Source organism: Neovison vison, chromosome 1, assembly GCF_020171115.1.
Source record: "Neovison vison isolate M4711 chromosome 1, ASM_NN_V1, whole genome shotgun sequence".
Classification (NCBI taxonomy): domain Eukaryota; kingdom Metazoa; phylum Chordata; class Mammalia; order Carnivora; family Mustelidae; genus Neogale; species Neogale vison.
The window spans coordinates 275,753,076-275,772,451 of NC_058091.1; the positions used below are offsets into that span (position 1 = coordinate 275,753,076).

Genomic DNA, 19,376 nt, shown 5'->3' on the forward strand with positions numbered 1-19,376 from the left:
TTATTCTTTACAGTGGGAATAGTGGTTGGAGAAAACTTAATCTATACCACAGAATATTTATGGCTGTTAAGAACTGTGCTAGGACCTACACCATTTAACTTGGCAGAATTTCCAAGAAATTAAAAGGTTGTTCAAATGACATACTCTTCAGTCTTTGAATGTGATTACTTGTGTGGAGAAAAAAACCATGGGAGACTTCAAAAAGCATCTAAGAAATAAAACCTAGCATGTGTATGTCCCCATGTTTTATGTTTATGTTGTATGCTACTAACTTCCAGGAATGTTAAGTTAATAAAAAGAATCAGACAAGAATAAAATGAATGGGTTGCTTTTATTTCAGTTTAAAACAATAACAGCTTATATCTTCGAATTGGTCAACATCTCCATTCCCATATGTGTGCCTTGAGTTCATCCGTGTGTGTAAATAAGAGCATGGAAATGGGTAATGCCATGCTGCTGTAACACAAGTTACCTTGGGGCAGAGAATTGGGTGTGGAATGTTGATGACTTAGCTCTAACTGAAACAAGTCTAAATTTATTACTTTTGTAATTTAAAAATTGCAAACACCAATCCTTCCTGCCAGATTAGATGTTGTTATGTTTGTAATCAGTACTAGAACATGCCAGAGAACAAGGCAGGTTTATACTTGAGTATCCATCAAACTAGAGATAAATGGAGAGCCTGTTTTCCCTTTACACAAAAAATTTTGTTAGTCCAACAACTCTTAATGAAGTTGTTAAAGTATACATGTGATCCTGCAATATAATTGAATTATTGAAATAATTGAGAAATAATGTGTTGCTTTTCTTGTATCATAATTCAAATTACATAATTAACCCCCTCTTTTTTTTTTCCAGATGATCAGTAGAATTGAATATGTGCATACAAAGAATTTTATACACAGAGACATTAAGCCAGATAACTTCCTAATGGGTATTGGGCGTCACTGTAATAAGGTTAGTCAAATGTTCTTTGCATGAAAGAACAAAGAGTTAAAAACTCCCCAAGAATTGCTTTGGTAAACCAGTCTTTAAAAAGTCATAGGAAATTGTATTTGCTGTTGATGATTGCTTTAAAAGATTGTGCTAGAAGGATAATCAGCTAACTCTATTAACTTAGTAACTTGAAGTAAATTTTCTCCCAACTTACCCAACCGAGGTTAATTATCTGTATGGAAATTAAAAATTCCCAAGGGCTTTATACTGAAATGTAATATCTGTTATTTAATTATTAAACAGTTGTATCTGTTTTTCACTCATTCAAATAGTAAAAAACCCCATATTCTCTTTTTCCTGAATGCTAAAATCAGCTTTTAACCTTTGTCTCTGAAGTGTGGGTTTTTGTAATATATGTGCTTGTGCCAGTGTGGGAACCACTGACCCATCTGTTACCATGGCGTTAACATTTGCTGACTGAGCATGATCATAATGAGAATTCTTCAGTCCTTGGATTTGTGTATTCAAAAGGATAACTTTTGGGTCTGCTTCAAAAGTAGTTGACAGTTTCTTACTTGGGTGCCAAGTTGGGTAGATCTCCACCCCACCTTCCCCTTTCAAAGGAAGATATATAGTCAAGTGAAACAAACATTCATACGACAAAATTAGTGTTCATTGGGGTCTCAGAATGGTTAACATACGGGGTGATCGGGTTTTAGCTAGTGACGCATGACTGCAGTTAGAAACTAACTGTGTTGAAATTTTTTCTTCAATGATTAGTTTTATTGAGTGAATTGCTTTTATTTATCGATTCAATGTTGAGCTCGGGCAGACAGGCAGCATTGGCAATGCACTAAGCATGTTATGATCTGATGATCTGATAGAAATTCTCAACTTCAGGACAACTTGGGGCTTTTTGGTTTTTGTGGTTTTTTTGTTTTGTTTTGTTTTGTTTTTGGAAGGAAGATTCCTGTTTGTTTTATTAAATAACTAGGAAATGTTTGGTGTTTTTAGGTCTGGCTATAAATGTTTACCTTTGTTTGCCTGTATGAATGCCAACTTGTAGCCATTACCATTAGAACTGGTGTTATTTGTTAATGTGTGAGACATTAATGTTGATCTGACCAAGTTTCAGGAAATTAAATTTTTTTGTTGAAAGCTAAACTTTAAATAATGAAAGGTGTATATATCTACATATAACTTATCTTGCCATTCCCAGATTGCTGCTGCTGCTTATTTTTTTTAAATACTATGTAGCTTCTGTCTCTGAAGCATCCAGGTTCTTAATTGTTACTGTAAACCTGGTAATTAAATTGAAAAAAAAAATTACTAGTCTTAATTTTGGGGGCAGTTTTGTTAGCTTGACCCTGATCTTTTGGCCATTTTCCAGGCCTCTTTCCCCATTTTCTTCCTGCTAATGACCCGTTATCCTCTTGTGATCTGTGTTCTGCATGTCGACATTGCAGTACATGGTTTTTGTCTTTAAATGACCTAGATAATACCTCTTTGCTCCCCCCCTTTAAAAATAGCTTGTTAATTACATAGTTGTGTTAGGATATCCAATTTGCCCCGTGATGAAAACATTTTTAGGATCTTATGTCCTCAAGAGAGAGAATTAAAAAAAAAACACTTTGGAGCTTCTTGCTGTTAATACAGTTCAGAGAGACCCTAGAGTAGAAGTGTAGTGTTTCACTTAACTAAGATTCAAATTCTAAATGTTGTTCTTGAACATTTTAGATTAGTGTTTTGTTTATGTAGTTGGTTTTTAGTGTTTTCTTTCTGTATCGTAGTTTGAAAAAAAATGCCAGTTTTATGAGACTGGATTCTTTGGTTAGCTTGTTGTAGTAGTATTCTATTCATGGGGGAAAAAAGAGTGGGGGGCTTTTGAGGTGTTTTTGTTTTTGTTTTTTAAGTCAAATTTCTTACTCGGAAAATTGTTCTGAATTTGATATTTTAGGAGTGACCACTCCAATCTTAGTGAATTTGTTCATCTCTTCCAGTAATCAGCCCTGCATGCTTATGAAAACCAATTTTGAGGTGACTAAATGCCTTCTACCTCTTCCTTACTGAAGATTTTTTTCCCCTGTACAATCTTTTTTGGGGAAGGGCAGATTGTGATACCAAATATTGCAGAGCCAAATTCCCCATTTTTGATTAAAAAAATTAAAAGAGCCAAATGTCACCATTGCTATCCCTGATTCAGGCAGTGACACAATATAGTGGCATTAAAAACTTGAGTACTTTCCAGAATTCAAATGTTCTTGAGCATGTGATTCTTATTTGGAAAACTGAGAAGCTACAGTGCTTGGTGGAAGAAGGATGGCATTTGGCTACCCTGTTCTTTCTCTAATGCCTCGGTGTTGCCTGTCTGCGCCGGCCATTGTTGCAATGTAAGCAATACTGTTTGATGCACTGCCACCCTCTATTGTCTGTTTAGTGTTTAGAATCTCCAGTGGGGAAGAGGAAAAGAAGCATGACTGTTAGTACTTCTCAGGACCCATCTTTCTCAGGATTAAACCAGGTCTGAAACTGTCTCCTATTCCAACCTCAATCCCAAATTCATGTGCTTTTCTTTTTTGTTGTTTTATTTTGATTATTTTTGTTTTGTTTTAATTCTGGAGAATGTAGATCTTGCTCAAGCATCTCTTACGTTGGCATTATTCAGACATACTTGGCAAACATATAACATTACTAAGATTTTTTTTTTTTTGTGGCTTTTGCTTAAAATTTGTAAAGTTTAGAGAAAACCTAAATGAAAATAGGATTATGTTTAGATCTCTAACATCCTACATGAGGAAATGATATGTTGGTCTAATATTGAAATTCTTTGCCTAATCGTAAACTTGAGATAGACTGTTTAGTTTTTAAAAATGTATTTGGAGTTGAAGAACTTAATGCATGAAATATATCTAAATTCAGTTGCATCAATGCTGTGTGATGAATATATTCTGCCTCCACTCTCTTCCCCTTCCCTAGGGACCTTAAGGTAAGTGTAGATCAGATATGAGATCTAGTGTTTCTAGAATTGATTTTCCTCAATCTGTGAATTCTCCAGCTTCAAACAAATGGCATGAGATGATGAAAGAGCATTATGTGCCCTGGAACTAGGAGATATTGCAGTCTGACAGTATAACAGTAACATCATTGGAGCACTTACCAAATAATTACCAGTTAATGACACATAAGATAAATTAAAGGAATGCATAACCTGATGATTGAGTGTTTGGCAAGCTAAGTAAACACCCTAGTAATTTTCTTTAAAAAATTTTTTTATGTAGGTAGAACTCTTCACATTTTCTTTTACTTTCATAGAAGTTAATGAGCTTTGTTAACTTCTTGAGCAAATGAATCTTAATCGTACAATTTAGTGTATACTGAGAAGGAAGTATATATTGGCATGAGGAATCAAAAGAGAAAAGTTGTACCTGGTTTATGAGCATACTTTGTAGTTTCAAAGTGTGTTCTATATTTTGTACCACATACATCATGGGTGATTTAATCCTCTTCCATACTGCTCAGCATTATTCCAGGTACCATCTTCTGCTGTTAAATAGGTTTCCGAAATTCAAACTGAACTTTGATTCACAAAGAAATAATAATTGTGACTGATTCTCAATTGGAGGTAGGGAGAGGAGTTGCTGGGTAATTAGGCACATTATAAAGCACCTAGTGCCCTATGTTTGCTTATCCATTCATTCACACATTTAATTTATATTTTGTAGTATCATCATTTAGTAATTTCCATAAAATTGAATTGTTTATTTTCTCTACATACAGGTTAGCTGGGTTGTGAAGAAAAGTTATCTTGTGTGTGAATTTTGTGGGAGGTCAGAGAAATGTGGCCTCTGGTTAAGAGAAAAATTGTTTGATATACTAAAGAATTAGAGATAGTGTTTCTGAGAACAGTACACCTCTGCTGGATGGAGTTACCCCAGTAGGTCCAACATTAATTCATCCCCACATGCCTTGCATTCTATAAGACAGGCACAGATTTTACTTGGAACACAAATACAAATGTACAGAAAAGCAGCTTGACCTACCAAAGAAATTAGACTTCTTTTGCATATGCAAACCTATGAAAAATACATTATCGTTCTTACAACTTATTGAATATTGACTTTTCCTTGTTTGATTCTTTATATATTTGCGGCTGTTTGGTTGTATCTTTGGTTGTATCTGGTGGTGTCATGTAAACACTTCCATTATGTTTATATTCATTTTTAAATTCAAAGCAGAGAGGGCTGCTAAAGAAGCTTGATAGTACCAGATGATGAACTACCCAGAGATTTAGATTTGTTTTTATTTTAAATAATCTTCCTCTTCAGTTATTTGCTCTTAAGATAGCTCTGTTTAGCAGTTTAATTCTTTTTTCTGACTCATTCATTCTCAGTTTTTATAAGAGAAAATTTAGAGTTGATTTGTTTTATAGCTTTTGTTTTGTAATAAAGTTGGAGATATTTGAGAAGATAGTGTTTGTTTTCTTAATAAATTACATTTCATCCTTTAGAGTCGTGGAAAGAAAGAACTCTAGTAAATGCTGAGTTTTCATAAAATAATCTTTTATAAAATTGTGAGAAAATGTCTGGTTACTGAGTTGCAAATGGAGCTGCTGAATACAGACTTAGACAAGGAATGAAACTATTAGGTATAATCACATGAGAGTTGTTCCTGTCTTCTCTGCTTTGAAGTACTAACAGAAGCAATCCCAGAAAATATCCTGTAGAGGAGAGTCTATGTCCTAATCATCTTTTGTTTAAGACCCACATAATTCTTAGGGGTATTTTTAAAGATACTGTGAAGCTGGATGTCCTTTTGTATTTGTTCTGCCTTCTTTTCTTTTCAGTGTGAATCTGGAGAACTTAGGGCATAATTTTTTGTTTGCTTAACAGAAATGTATTTTGCTCATTTTAATATTTGTATGCTGAGCCCATTTGAGTGTGAGCTTTATTTCTCTTTGTTTTGTAAGACTTTCTCATAGACGTATAATAATGCAATTGCTGAGGAAGTGAATTTAATCTTACTAGAGAGCCCTCATCCACTTAAATTTTATTAAAAATTTAGTCTTCATTCCTTTATTGTAGACCAGGTAAAAATAAGTATCTCCTTGTTACACTGGTGACACAAGCACAAACCTCAATGTCTTTCCCATCCCAATGTCCAGTTAAGGCTAGGGTACAATGCTTGCCTGATACAAGTGTTTTTTCCCTCTTCTCTTCTTCTCCCCCCCCCTTCCCCTTTCCTTCCTTCCTTCTTCCTTCTTCCTTCCTTCCTTCCAAGATTTGTTTATATTTAAGTACTCTCTATGCCCAATATAGGGTTTAAACAACCCTGAGATTGAGTGTCATGCTCTTAAAACTGAGCCAGCCAGGAACCCCTTGGTCAGACTGTTTTTCATCCTAAGAGAGGCAAATATTTGATCACATCTTTTCTCTAAATCAGTCACTTTATTTATTCTTATACAGACCCTGGTAGGCTAGGTAACAGGTTTCCTAGGACATCACAGTTTATAAACTAGGCAGAAGGGATCCAAAATTTACTTAATGGAAAGAACTATAAAATGTAGGTATAACTAGGGAGAAAAAAGTCTAGGGCTGTATACTGTAAGGCCACATAGACCTGCCTTGTTGGATAATTTTTGTAAATATAACTTTAATAAGTGAATTTATGATCAAGACTAAAAACTGAAGTATATTTTGCTTTAGAAGGTAGGTAAATATGAATGTATTTTGGATTTTCTTTCTTTTTGATCAAAACCAGGTTTTTTCCCTCCTTTTAAAGTGTTAATCATGAAGAATAAACTTCAGTTACTTTTAAAAATTAGCTACATTGTAAATGAGTATCTTATTCCCTGTGTACCATATAAATAAGACAGCACTAAACATTATTCTGTTCTAAAATATTAGTCTGGTTTTTAGTTATTAGCCCCGTTAAACTAATTTTAAGTTATCTTGATATAAGCAAATACTAAGTACTTCTTAAAGATTTTTTTATCAACTTACTGTATTTCCTAGAAGGTTAACTTGATACATGGATAAATGTCAGTGAGAAGTTGTAGAATGTAATGCATGCTTTTTTTAAAAAGTCCTTATTTTTTGTTAATAAAAATCTTGGTTTTGTTGTCCGTATCAAACTTAGAGTTGTCTCATTTTAAATAATGAACATTCTGTTGGCATACTGAATGAAGAATGGCCTTTGTAAAATGGAAGAATTCCACATAGTTTATGTTTAGTTTTTGAAACCTCATGCTTGTTTACCAACAGTAACAGGATGACAAATTGCATCATGGCACACAGCACACTTTTCAGCTCTATCAAACATGTATATATTTCTCCGCTACTCTTCTAAAGACAGGCTCCTGAGTGTGTAGTAATTGGGCCTGTGAAGTTGGTTCAGCTTACAAGGATCAACCACTTAACTGTTTTAACTTGTTCTATTGATGAGGACTAGTAGAATCCTGTTGAAGTGTTAAGGTTTATTCATGTTTTCTGCCTGTGATACTTTATTTTGATACAGTTGAACTAGATAGTATAAATGCCATTTAATGACTAAGAAGCAGTTCATTTGAACAAGGTTGGAAGCCTAATACCTCTTTATTTTCTTTTAAAGTTATTCCTTATTGATTTTGGTTTGGCCAAAAAGTACAGAGACAACAGGACAAGGCAACACATACCATACAGAGAAGATAAAAATCTCACTGGCACTGCCCGATACGCTAGCATCAATGCACATCTTGGTATTGAACAGAGGTGAGTTTGAAAAATAAATGTATAAATCAGCTCCATAGTGGTAGTCACTAAAGGGTTTTGGGAAATATTTTAACTAGTTTCTTCTGATACATAAAGATGTCTTTTGACTGAGGATTTGAAGGTTGCTTGTTAATCCTTTTACCTGTTGGTTTTAGTCCCTGCTGAGAAGCCAAGTAAATGAGAGACCTTTTGTTTTTGTTAAAGGTTGTCTCTTGGGGAGAAAATATTACCTGATGGAAAGTTAGCATACATGCAGTTTTATCTTGATGTATATTTTTTTCTTGCAGCTGAAGATAGTACTTACTTTCTTAATGCTGATCTTGGACTTTTTTTATGTTTTAGTAATACAAGTTAAGTTTTGGAGAAGAATGTATTAGTTTCTTATTTTTACAAGGAAAATGTTATCTGAGTCCTGATGGACCAAGAGGGCCATCATCTCATGTTTTACCCTCACTCATATGTAAATTAATAGGATCTGGATTGAGGTAAACATTGTCATGATCTCTTTGCTTTTTCTTTCTTCTATTTTCTATTTCTGGTTTTTTGTCGTCTTTTCTCAGTCAGTTTTTGCTCCTTAAAACAAGCATAGAAATGATAAACGATAGGCTTCCAGGTTAGGGAACTTGAAGAGAAGAATTTTAAGCTTAGGAAATGTTCAGTGTATGTGGGTGTATATATTCATATAGATGTTTAATTAGTTTTATTTTATTTTTTAAAGATTTTATTTTTCAGAGAGAAAGAGCATAGGCAGGGGGAGCTGCAGGCCAAGGGAGAAGCAGACTCTTCACTGAGCAGGGAGCAGGATGAGAGACTTGATCCCAGGACCCTGGGATCATGACCTGAACCGAAGGCAGACTGAACCACCCAGGGAGAGCCTCTCCCTGTGCCTACCACTCCCCCTGCTTGTGTTGTCTCAGTTTTGTTTTAAATAAGTAAACAAAATCTTTTTGTAGATAAATAAAATGTTAATTTATTTCAGGATTCCTCAAGTTTTTATTTTATTTCATTTTTTAAAAGATTTTTTTTTTTTATTAGTGAGAGAGAGCATGAGAGGGGAGAAGGTCAGAGGGAGAAGCAAGACTCCCCGTGGAGCAGGGAGCCTGATGTGGGACTCGATCTCTGCAATCATGACCTGAGCCAAAGGCAGTTGTTTAAGCAACTGAGCCACCCAGGCACCCCCTCAAGTTCTTTTTTATAAGCTTCTGTAAAACTTAAAAGTGGCCTTCTACTTTGTTCTTCCATCTTCATTAACTTCATTTAGAAAGTTCTTCAGCTAAATCCTTTTTGTTCTTTAGAAATCAAATTGCAGGACTGTTGGATTTTATGATTTCGTGTTCTGTGAGGAAATTTTGTTTAAAAGTAACTCTTTATGAACAACTTTTTTTTTTTTTTTTTTAAACTTTAAGCACCTTCTTTCACAAGTCACCAAATGCTCTTTCTCCTCACTTGGGAAAACTTCTTGGGTACCTGCCTTTCTTTCACATTTCCATAATAATTCCAACTCATATCTTTACATTTTCTTTTCTAGTCGCCGAGATGACATGGAATCATTAGGATATGTTTTGATGTATTTTAATAGAACCAGCCTGCCATGGCAAGGACTAAAGGTAAAGGAGACTCTCGTTACCAGTTTTTTTGTTTTAAGAATAAAAATACATATTGGAGATGAACTTTAAGATCCCTTTCAAACATGAGGCTTTCCGAGAGTGAATTATCTTTACTTTTTATCTTTTGGGAAAATAAAATATGATCATTTTAGCAAGAATAAAGTTAATTGAATCCTGTAGTCAGGCCAAAGAATAATTTCCTTTAGAATAGTAAGCAGGTACCCATTGGTAACCAGTAGTTTTATCTGAATGGAAATTGACATGGGCTAATTAAAGGTGGAGACGGTCTAATTTTGATGTATTTCCAGTATGTTGAAAATACATACTTTTATGTGTAGTAAAACTGGTTCTTCTAGTAATACTAGCTATCTTACTTAATTATCCTAACATTTGTTTCTATTAATTAGGACTTTCATCTTGACTTTTGTGAGTGTCTGTTAATGATAACTTACCGTGTCCTAGAATTTGAAGGCTATTTTGACACTTTATTGGCCCTTTATTTATTTATTTATTTATTAAGATTGATTTTATTTATCTGAGAGAGACACACACAGTGAGACAGGGAATCCAAGCAGGGGGAGTGGGAAAGGGAGAAGCAGACTGACTGCAGGGCAAGGAGCCTGACACAGGGCTCGATCCCAGAACCCTGGCATCATGACCTGAGCCAATGGCGGGCACTCAACGACTGAGCCACCCAGGTACACCATTTTATTGGTCCTTTAAAGGAAAATGGTCTCTGGGTTTTTGAGCATCTGTGAACTAGACAGTTGCTCCATGCTTGTGTGGGTAGCTCTAACCAATATGAATTATTTTTACATTGGAAAATTATTTTTACTTCACATAATAATATTACTAAATGAAGGCACTGTTTTTGGTTATCTCCTTCCCTCGTGTTGAATATGGGTTGTGAAAACTCATTTCAGATTTAACTTCACCCATTAAATCATGTTCTTATTAACTCACCCTTTTCTAACAGCTAAAAATGTTTTTAAAGTAGAAACTCACATAAAACTAACCGCTTAGGGTTAGAAAATTTTTGTATATTGTACTTTGATTTTTTTTTTTTTATTCTAGGTTATTATTTCTCTTGAGTCTCAAGTTTACATTTATGTCTAGTGGGTTAAACTCAAAAGGTTCTTCTCAGTAGTATTAAGTATGTCTCTGGTTTGATTCTTTTTTTCCACAGGCTGCAACAAAAAAGCAAAAATACGAAAAGATTAGTGAAAAGAAGATGTCCACTCCTGTTGAAGTTTTATGTAAGGTAAGTGTACATAATGGCTATTTTCTTTTCTTTTTTTAATATAAATAATCCAAGAGGTCTGGAATTTAAACATCCTACTTGGTACCTGTTTGTCATTTTAAACGTATGTTTTGGTAATTCTAAGTATCTTGGAGTGGCTTGAATATATGGGTCATTTTAAATAAGCCTCTTATGTTTCTCGTTTGTTTGGACCCTATAGTCTGTTAAAAATTAGAGGAAGAAGAGGGCAGGTAAAGTTTTCTAGTGGAACCTCACCAATTTTTGACAAAATTAGGAAATACTCTCCTTAACCCTAAACTGGTGCTAGCAAAGAAGGGATATTGACAATTGTCAGGGACATCAAGGAGTAGAGAAACAAAGACCGATCACAGCAATCCAAAATAGCCAATGTCCAACAGTATAGATGACAGTTTGAGTCAGGCCCATTTCCCTGAAATCTCAGACTTCGTTAGAGAAGCCTGTTAGTTGAGAATGGAGAAGGAGCTGTGTCAGGATGAATAACCATGGTATTTTCCATTGAAAGAAAACCACATGGTCTCTCTGAGACAATTGCATACCTGAAGTTATTAGGAAACAGGATATAATTATATAGTTGGGTGTTAGAAGGGAGAAGTGAACATGATATTGAAACAGTACTTTGTGGAATGGGGAGAGGTGATGTTTTTATGTCTCCCTGTCCACAAATTTGCTTTTCCCATCTCTAGATCTATAGTAAAGGAGGAGGGGTTGGGGTGGGTAAGAGAGTGTCATCTTTTCTCAGTCTCTTTGGGATTTGTTTTAAATTATGAAATACATTTTAGGTCAGTGAATAAAATGTTCATGTGTTACAGTACACCCAGTTAACTTTAAAATCTGTATAGTTCAAGAAGCAGAATTTGTTTTCTGTATACTACTATATCTGTGCAACATCATGATTGATTTGGATTACTGGAAAAATCAGACATTTTTACAGGAAAAGAGGGAGGATTAGTACATTGCTTCTGGGTTATGTCTTAATTTTGATCTAGAAATAATGAGCTAGGTCTTTACGGATTAGCCACATACAATTGATTGAGGGTGCAGTGAACACATAATTTTAGTGTTACTATAAAGTAGTGAGATTATTTTCAGTCTCATAGTCCATATTTCATATCTGTAATAACTTATGATATTGGTAGTTTTCTTATGTTAATAAGGTTTTGCCTGTTTTCATAAGGTAGGAATGCATGAAGTAAACTATTTGATTTGTAGTTGTTTAGCTCTATTTGTGATACACATAAAAGCAAATTCATTTGGTATATGCTGCTTAACATTAACATAGACGATGAATGTATGTTACAAATTTTAAAGTCATGTTAAGAGTTTAAATAAAATGTACAATGTATTTATCACTTCAGCTGTCCACTCTTGGAGCAGTGAAGTAGCATAAAAATTAAATCTGTTTATGTCAATGGAATGAGTAAAAGTACTGCAAGTATGTCCATTTTCTCCCACCTTAACCTCCTGCATGTGAGAAGTTTCTCAGAATTGGAAGGTTGTGGGAAGAGACTTTTAACTTACAGCTCTTCACGTGAACATATACTCAAGGCAGAGTGTAGAAATTTTTGTTCAAATTTTTTTGCATTTTCTACATTCCTGCTGGCAAAAGCTTTTTGGCGGTTAACATCTGTAGGCTTATAGATGTGTTAAATACATTTTTGAGAATCTTTCCTGAGAAGCTGAGCACGTAAAGAGTTTATGCCCACAGCTATACTTATTAATAATGTTTATGAAAGAAAAACTTTAATCACCTAAATGTATAGTTATAGGAAACAATTATGATGTATTCACTGGTCTAGATATTATGTACCCATTCAGAAGCTTGTGAAGAGTTGGAAATAACACAGAAGTGTAATTGCAATATAATGTTAGTGGGAAAACAGAACATGTTATGTATGCATTATGATAATGTTACGGAAAAAAACCAAATCCAAACCCAGTCTGTTCGTGATTGATCTGTATGACAACAGTGGTTGTGCTATATGTTTGTACTCTTGGTGATTTTACTTTTCTGTTTGTATAGGTATATACAGTTATACCAAATAAAGTAATTACACAATTGGGGAGAAAGTGCCAGTTCATTGACCTGTTGTGGAAAAGAACCTTGGTGGCTTTCATTTGGTCATTTCTTCATTGTTGCCATTGAATTATTAGACACTAATAGAATAATAGCAAGTTGGATATCCAGATTACTTAAGAACGTTATACTGTAGGGAAAGGATCCATGTTTCCCCTGCCAGTATTAAAAGATGCACATGATCAGGTGGTCAGGATTTATGAGGATACCAAGTCATATTATAGTTTAGTTCTCAGATCTTGTGGCAAAGTAGTGAAACACTCTCCTCAAAACACTTTTTACTTGTATTTAATTATTTATTTTCCTGTCTTAAATAAACTTTTTCTTGGTTTTTTTACTTTGTGTTTTAACTCTTGAACTTGTAGGGGTTTCCTGCAGAATTTGCCATGTACTTAAACTATTGTCGTGGGCTGCGCTTTGAGGAAGCCCCGGATTACATGTATCTGAGGCAGCTATTCCGCATTCTTTTCAGGTCAGTTTTTGGTTTTTTTTTTTGTTTTGTTTTGTTTTTTTTTAAGATTTTATTTATTTATTTGACAGACAGAGATCACAGGTAGGAAGAGAGGCAGGCAGAGAGAGGAAGGGAAGCAGGCTCCCTGCTGAGCAGAGAGCCCGATGCGGGGCTTGAACCCAGGACCCTGGGATCATGACCTGAGCCGAAGGCAGAGGCTTTAACCCACTGAGTCACCCAGGTGCCCCTTCAGGTCAGTTTTTAGGGTGTTTTTGAGACTGTAGACTCGAGTGAGGGAAACTAGTTAAATCCACCCAACACATCTGTTCTGACAAGTAGCAAATTAAAAGCAGGCCTAACCCATATCAATAAAATTTTAAGAAACTGAGTTTGGAAAAAAAATGGTTCAGTCAGTTAAGCATCTGCCTTCAGCTCAGGTCATGATCCTGGGGTCCTGGGATCCTGGGATCGAGCCCCACATCAGGCTCCTTGCTCAGTGGGGAGCGTCCTCCCTCTGCCGCTCCCCCTGCTTTTGCTCACTCCTGTGCTTGCTCTTGCTCGCTGTCTGTTAAATTAATTAATTAATTTAAAAATATTTTTTTAAAAAATAAAGAGATTGACTTTGGCATGTTCCCATTTGTGGTGCAAATGTGCTTGGAATTTATTTAGTTTAGGATGGAGAAACTGTTGACTCAAAGTAGAATCTAACTTTTCCACGGTAATTGCCATTCATATTAGAAGTGATTATTGGTGGTCCTTGGAACTCTACAGTTTTTCTATAGTTGTTTTGTTAATAACAATAATAATACAGTTTGTTTTGTTAATAACAAAATTAACTAATTAAGATAGTTAGGGGGCCTATGATTGTGTGGAGGCAGGCCTCAGACTCTAGGGTTCCCTAGGTGCAACCCAGAAGTGGACTTGAGCATGGAGGGAATAAAGTACATGTGGCCCGAAGTCTTAGTTGGAAGAGGGTAAGAATTGGGGGTAATTTTCTAACCCCAGGAAAGTCCTCTTTCCAAGCCACCAGCATACATGTCTCCCCCACAAGCTTGTGTTCTTAAACTTATCTGATTAGTTCTTAGGAGGTACCTCCTGGTTGCGTGGTTCCCTAGATAATTGACAGCTTGACTCCATGTTTTGTTCATGGTGCAGTTCAATCTCACTCCCTGCCTCTTTCAAGAAAGTAATAAAGGTGGCTTCTTTTTGAAAAAGATTATTCTTAATGAATACATCAGACTGAAGTGATGACATCATTCTCCTTCAGTTGTGGCTTGTAAAAAGTGGAATTAATGAACTGAACAGTTAAAAAGTCATGTATATGGAATGAAATCTTCTAGAAGCTACCATACCTAAGAGAAAATGCTCTGATTTCCTTAGAAAGTGTCCTCATTGTCCTTAAAGCTTAATAGAGTATTTAACTAGACTATTATTAAAGGATTGACATATAACATTTTATGTTTTCCAGGACCCTGAACCACCAATATGACTACACATTTGATTGGACAATGTTAAAGCAGAAAGCAGCACAGCAGGCAGCCTCTTCAAGTGGGCAGGGTCAGCAGGCCCAAACCCCCACAGGCAAGCAAACTGACAAAACCAAGAGTAACATGAAAGGTTAGTAGCCAAGAACCAAGTGACGTTACAGGGAACAAATTGAATACAAAATTGGGTAATTCATTCATTTCTAACAGTGTTAGATCGAGGAGGTGGTTTTAAAATAAATAAAAATTCGGCTCTGTGTTTCTAAAAAAAGACGTCCTTGGAAAATTTGACTACTAACTTTAAACCCAAATGTCCTTGTTCATATATATATGTATATGTATATACATATATGTGTGTATATATTATATCATTCTCTTGGGATTTTGGGTCATTTTTAACAACTGCATCTTTTTTACTCATTCATTAACCCTTTCCAAAATAAACATTTGGTGTTGGGAATATGGTATAATCAATCAATCCAAAATCCTAGACCTAACACTTGTTGATTTTTAATAATGAATCTGGTTAGTTATGGTATTTGGACTTTATTTTAGACTAACAGTGTTAAGAATATTTTTCTGCATGTTAATGTTTTAGCATTTAAAATGGGAAATTGTGAACATGATCTAATTTCCAGAGGTGAGTCTGGCATTGCCCCCAAAGTGTCTATCTTCTCAGTTTCAGAGCATCTCCTTCGTGCTCTTTAAATGCTCAACTAACTGAAAAGCTCGACGCGTCTTTCCTAAGTTGAAAACCAGATGTCTCTTCTAGTGACTATTTAACTGCATAAGGTTCTTAATGTCAAAACAATTGTTTTGTTTTGGACTCTTATTTTATAAGATCTTGCAAATATTCAGGGTCTGGGGGCTCGTTATGGAGTTGAATTCTGCTGTTAGGCTTTGCAAAATGAAAAGAAACTTGGGGCAAATGCCACCAAACTACTACTAGTCTGTTTCCTGTTTGTCTCTGGCACTCTCAGTGCTACTAAGGAGTGGAACTGTTAGGGCACAGCTCCATTCTTGTCACTGTTGCCGTACAGTTCAACTCCTCAGTTTCATTGTTTTTGTTTTTCTTTCCGCCCTTTCTGGGGCTTACCTCCTGATACCTGCCTACTTTCTGGAAGTGGTGGGCAGGTAAGGTTTGGTCTTTGGTTTCTAATTATTTAATTTCTGAATGACTGCTTTAGTCTGAACTTAGTCTTTGGGTCTATATTTTTAGTATTGTGGTTTTTTTAAAAAGTTTTGTAATTTAAAAATAGACACTTACCTGAGGATACTGTTCAAGAAGTACAATTCACTGATGGCATCCTCATCCCAGCAGCTCGTTTATTAGGAATGAAGTTGAGATTCTTCTCTTCCATGTTTCTGTATTTGGGAAGGATTCGCAGTTGAAGGCTTAATGTAATGGGGGTTCTTAGATGATGAAACTTCAGCTCAGGATAGCAGACATTAACGCTTGCCTCTGCGTCTCAGTTGGGACTTAATTGTCCCTTTTGAGTGTTTTAATCATTGCATGACTAATCACAGTGCCAAGCTCTTAATGAGGTAGGTTGCTAGGTAGTATCTCTCAGAAATGGTCATACCAGTGTAACGTTCTAGACTTAGGACTTGTTACACCTGATATCTATAGGGTATTTGCTTTTTTTCATAAAATGAAACCAATTTTTGCCTAAAGCTAGCTGGGATAATAGGATCATCATGAGTTGCAGTTTCTACAACTAAAATTAGATTGAAATCTTGTCTGATACAGAACATTTCACTTCAGGCATTCAGCAGCTTTCAGAAAGAATTCCCTTATTTTGAGTTGGTTCCACTGTGTGTGTCTTTCTCAATAAACAAGAAGAATTTTTGTTCTACCTTATCTAGGTCTTAAAGATGAGAAGTTGGATCCACTGAGTTAGTATGTTTCCTTGGAAAAAAATTGTAATTAAACTTAAGTTTAATCCTTAATCTTGTATTGTAACTGTTTTTCATAAAAGCAACTTAAAAATCTTAATAGGATGTTTGGGGTGCCTAGCTGGCTCAGTCAGAGCATGCAACTCTTGATTTCAGGGTCATCAGTTTGAGCCCCACACTGGGGTTAGAGTTTAATTTTTTAAAAAAGAAAGAAAAGAAAATCTTGCAAAATTTTCGTAGCAGTGTTAGACCCAGGGTTTATACACATTATTTTTCATAAATACCAACTTGTAAAATTTTGAAGAATTGGACTTTGCAGAAAATGTAACACTTACCATTGACTACTTTCAGAGAAACATTTGAAAGTAGTATATCTTGATTTCAAGTGAAATACTGCTTGCTGCTAAAACGTGCCATGCCACAGAATACAAACAACAGAGTTGTATTTGATCTTTTCCTTCTTGAAAACATTTGTTTTGGTTATAGAGCTTAGTGTCCCAAACAACTATCACATGAAACCCCCTAGGTATGAAGCTAGGAAAAAAGTATAGCAGGTTTGAGAGTGGCACGGAATGAGAATGGAGAGCCCATTTCCTTAACTCCAACCCCAAATCTTCTCTGAGGTCTGTAGTTTGAAGACAGTCACTCTAGATTACTTATTCCTGATTTCAGTCTCTAATTAATAAGTGGTTGAAAGCACATTCTGTCAAGGTCCAGTATAGTAGTTTTTTATTCAAGGAAGAGCTCATTCAGCTCAGCTATTTGCTGATTCCAAGAAATCTGCTTTCAGTGATGATGATAACACCATAGTACATTTTCTAATTAAAATTTTAGAAGATGCTTTTTAAATACATCATACCAGTTTCCGTTCATGGTGTTATAGTCTCAGGTTTTCCACAGAGAATTGAGTTTCTTAATGAATCTCCAGTAAGTAGGACTATATATTGCAGGAATATGTATTCCTGGAAAAATCCCCCAAATGGTGGTGGTGACTAACATTTATATTACTTCTATTTTTTGATAAATTTGTATCAAATGTTTTTTCCATGGAAAAGTGTAGATTGTTTGAACATTTCACTAAGAATGTCCAAAGACTCTTTAAAGTCTGCCTTAGCTGAGATGGGCTTGTTATATGTAATAGACTTCTTTGCTAATTACTTTTCTAAAGACAAGAGCTTTTGAAATACTCCATTCCAAAGCCCATCAAAAGACTAAGAAACAAGGCATTTCTTGTAAAGCCTGCTATGGTCTGTACTAATCTGAAGTGCTCATGTGCTGTGAGATTATGATTACTGTTTTCGTACATACTAAGGAGAAAAATAAAAGATTCAGATCTGAGGCACTTTGAAATTTATTTCACTTCCTTCAATTATATGTGATTATCAGGAGAGTACTTTTCAAGACATTAAGAAGTACTAAAGGCAAAAGGAAATATTTTGAGGACATTCAGAATCCAGTTAAATCCACCATTTCTTTAGTTGAGGTCAAAGATGGGGAGAATTTCAGAAGGTAGTGAAGCCAAGTTGGTTCCTCTCATTTCTTTTCTCATCATCTTAATCCATCTGTTCACTACTCCAACCATTGATATCAAGTGTAGTTTTATCATAATATATACGGATGTCAGATTGCTGATAGAAGATAGGAGTATTTTTCCATCACATTTTCCTATCATGTCCGTGGTCTTCCTTGAATTGCCTTCCAGTATTAACTGGGATTCACCTACCATTTATCTCTAGCTTAACTTTTTCTGACTTCACCAATTGCTGCTAGGAACGTGGCTGGTCACTCAGCAACGTAACCCAAATCACAGGGGAAGACCTTGAAATATCTGGAAATTGATCTTCTCTGAATACACTCAGTCTAAAGAAGTGCCAGGGAGCTACATCTGCTTGCTGAAATTTTTGTCAGCCTTTTTCACTGTGGACAGTACAGCTGGAGAGGAAAGAGCCCAGTAACCCAACAGGAAGTGAAGAGAAGTGTGCAAAATTGATTTGTGGTGATCTGAAGCCCACATCTCCAAGGCTTGCTGGACCTATCAAAAACTTCAACTTGTCAGATTGTCTGGATGGATACCACAACAGTTGGAAGACCTAGAAGAGTACAGTGTGTTTCTGTGACTCAGTGGTGTATAATGCAGACCATCTACCAGTTGGGGAGGACTCAGTTGTAACAGGTATTTTAAAATTCAACAACCTCAGAATTCTGTAATAGGGAAGACAAAAGAAACCAAATCGTTAGTCTGTTTTTTTTTTTTTAAATGCATTTTAGCAGTAATATGTATTTGTATACTTGTTTATTTGTAGTGATAAAAATAAAATCTATCTTCTATCTTTCCCAACTTTTAATACATTTTTAGTTTAGTTAGGAAAAGTTACTGTAGTTGTTTGTTTTTCTTTTTTAACTTTTCTAGTGCCAGTCTGGTTCAGAATTGTCCAAGCCTGATTCTGATTTTTGTGTAACCAAAAAAACCACACAGGCATGTTGTAGAAAAGTTGACTGATAAATGACATTGCATTTTAAGAATGGATCTTGTCTTCAGACTCCTTTTTAAAAATTATGTTTTCTAGAAAAAAATAGTTTTCTGCTGTGAAAGGATCCCGAAATTTCAAAGGTCCGTCACAGACTTCCAAGCCATACTGTTACATAAATAGCTGTTTGAACTAGTTTGTGGTTCTATTAAAAAAAAAAGAAAGAAAATCAGGGACATCTGAAGTAAATTCACAAATAAAAGCCAATATATACTTTTCATATTTTGGAGTAAGGTATAGAAGGGGAGAATCTCCATAGTGAAATAAAAACAAACATTTTTTTCCTTTTGCAGATTTGAAAAGAAACTTAAATGTAGCTATTAACTCATTGGTCCCAGTGATAATCCAACTCTGTTTTAACTTTGTTTTTTC

General features: G+C 35.2%; 1 protein-coding gene across 8 annotated transcripts in view; it reads left to right on the top strand.

The window, feature by feature from the left end:
* The window catches only part of CSNK1A1 (casein kinase 1 alpha 1), a 45,354-nt gene that overhangs the window by 21,130 nt on the left and 4,848 nt on the right, over positions 1–19,376 (top strand). The window contains exons 4-10 of one of the 8 annotated variants that reach the window (XR_006381748.1): positions 859–957; positions 7,543–7,682; positions 9,211–9,289; positions 10,476–10,550; positions 13,011–13,117; positions 14,565–14,713; positions 18,247–18,649. Coding sequence is in view for 7 of the 8 variants with exons in the window: in XM_044231721.1 (XP_044087656.1) it covers positions 859–957; positions 3,374–3,457; positions 7,543–7,682; positions 9,211–9,289; positions 10,476–10,550; positions 13,011–13,117; positions 14,565–14,718 (738 nt within the window). In the remaining variant the exon portion in view is untranslated. The other 7 variants (XM_044231721.1, XM_044231664.1, XM_044231674.1 and 4 more) reach the window with 7 other exon arrangements.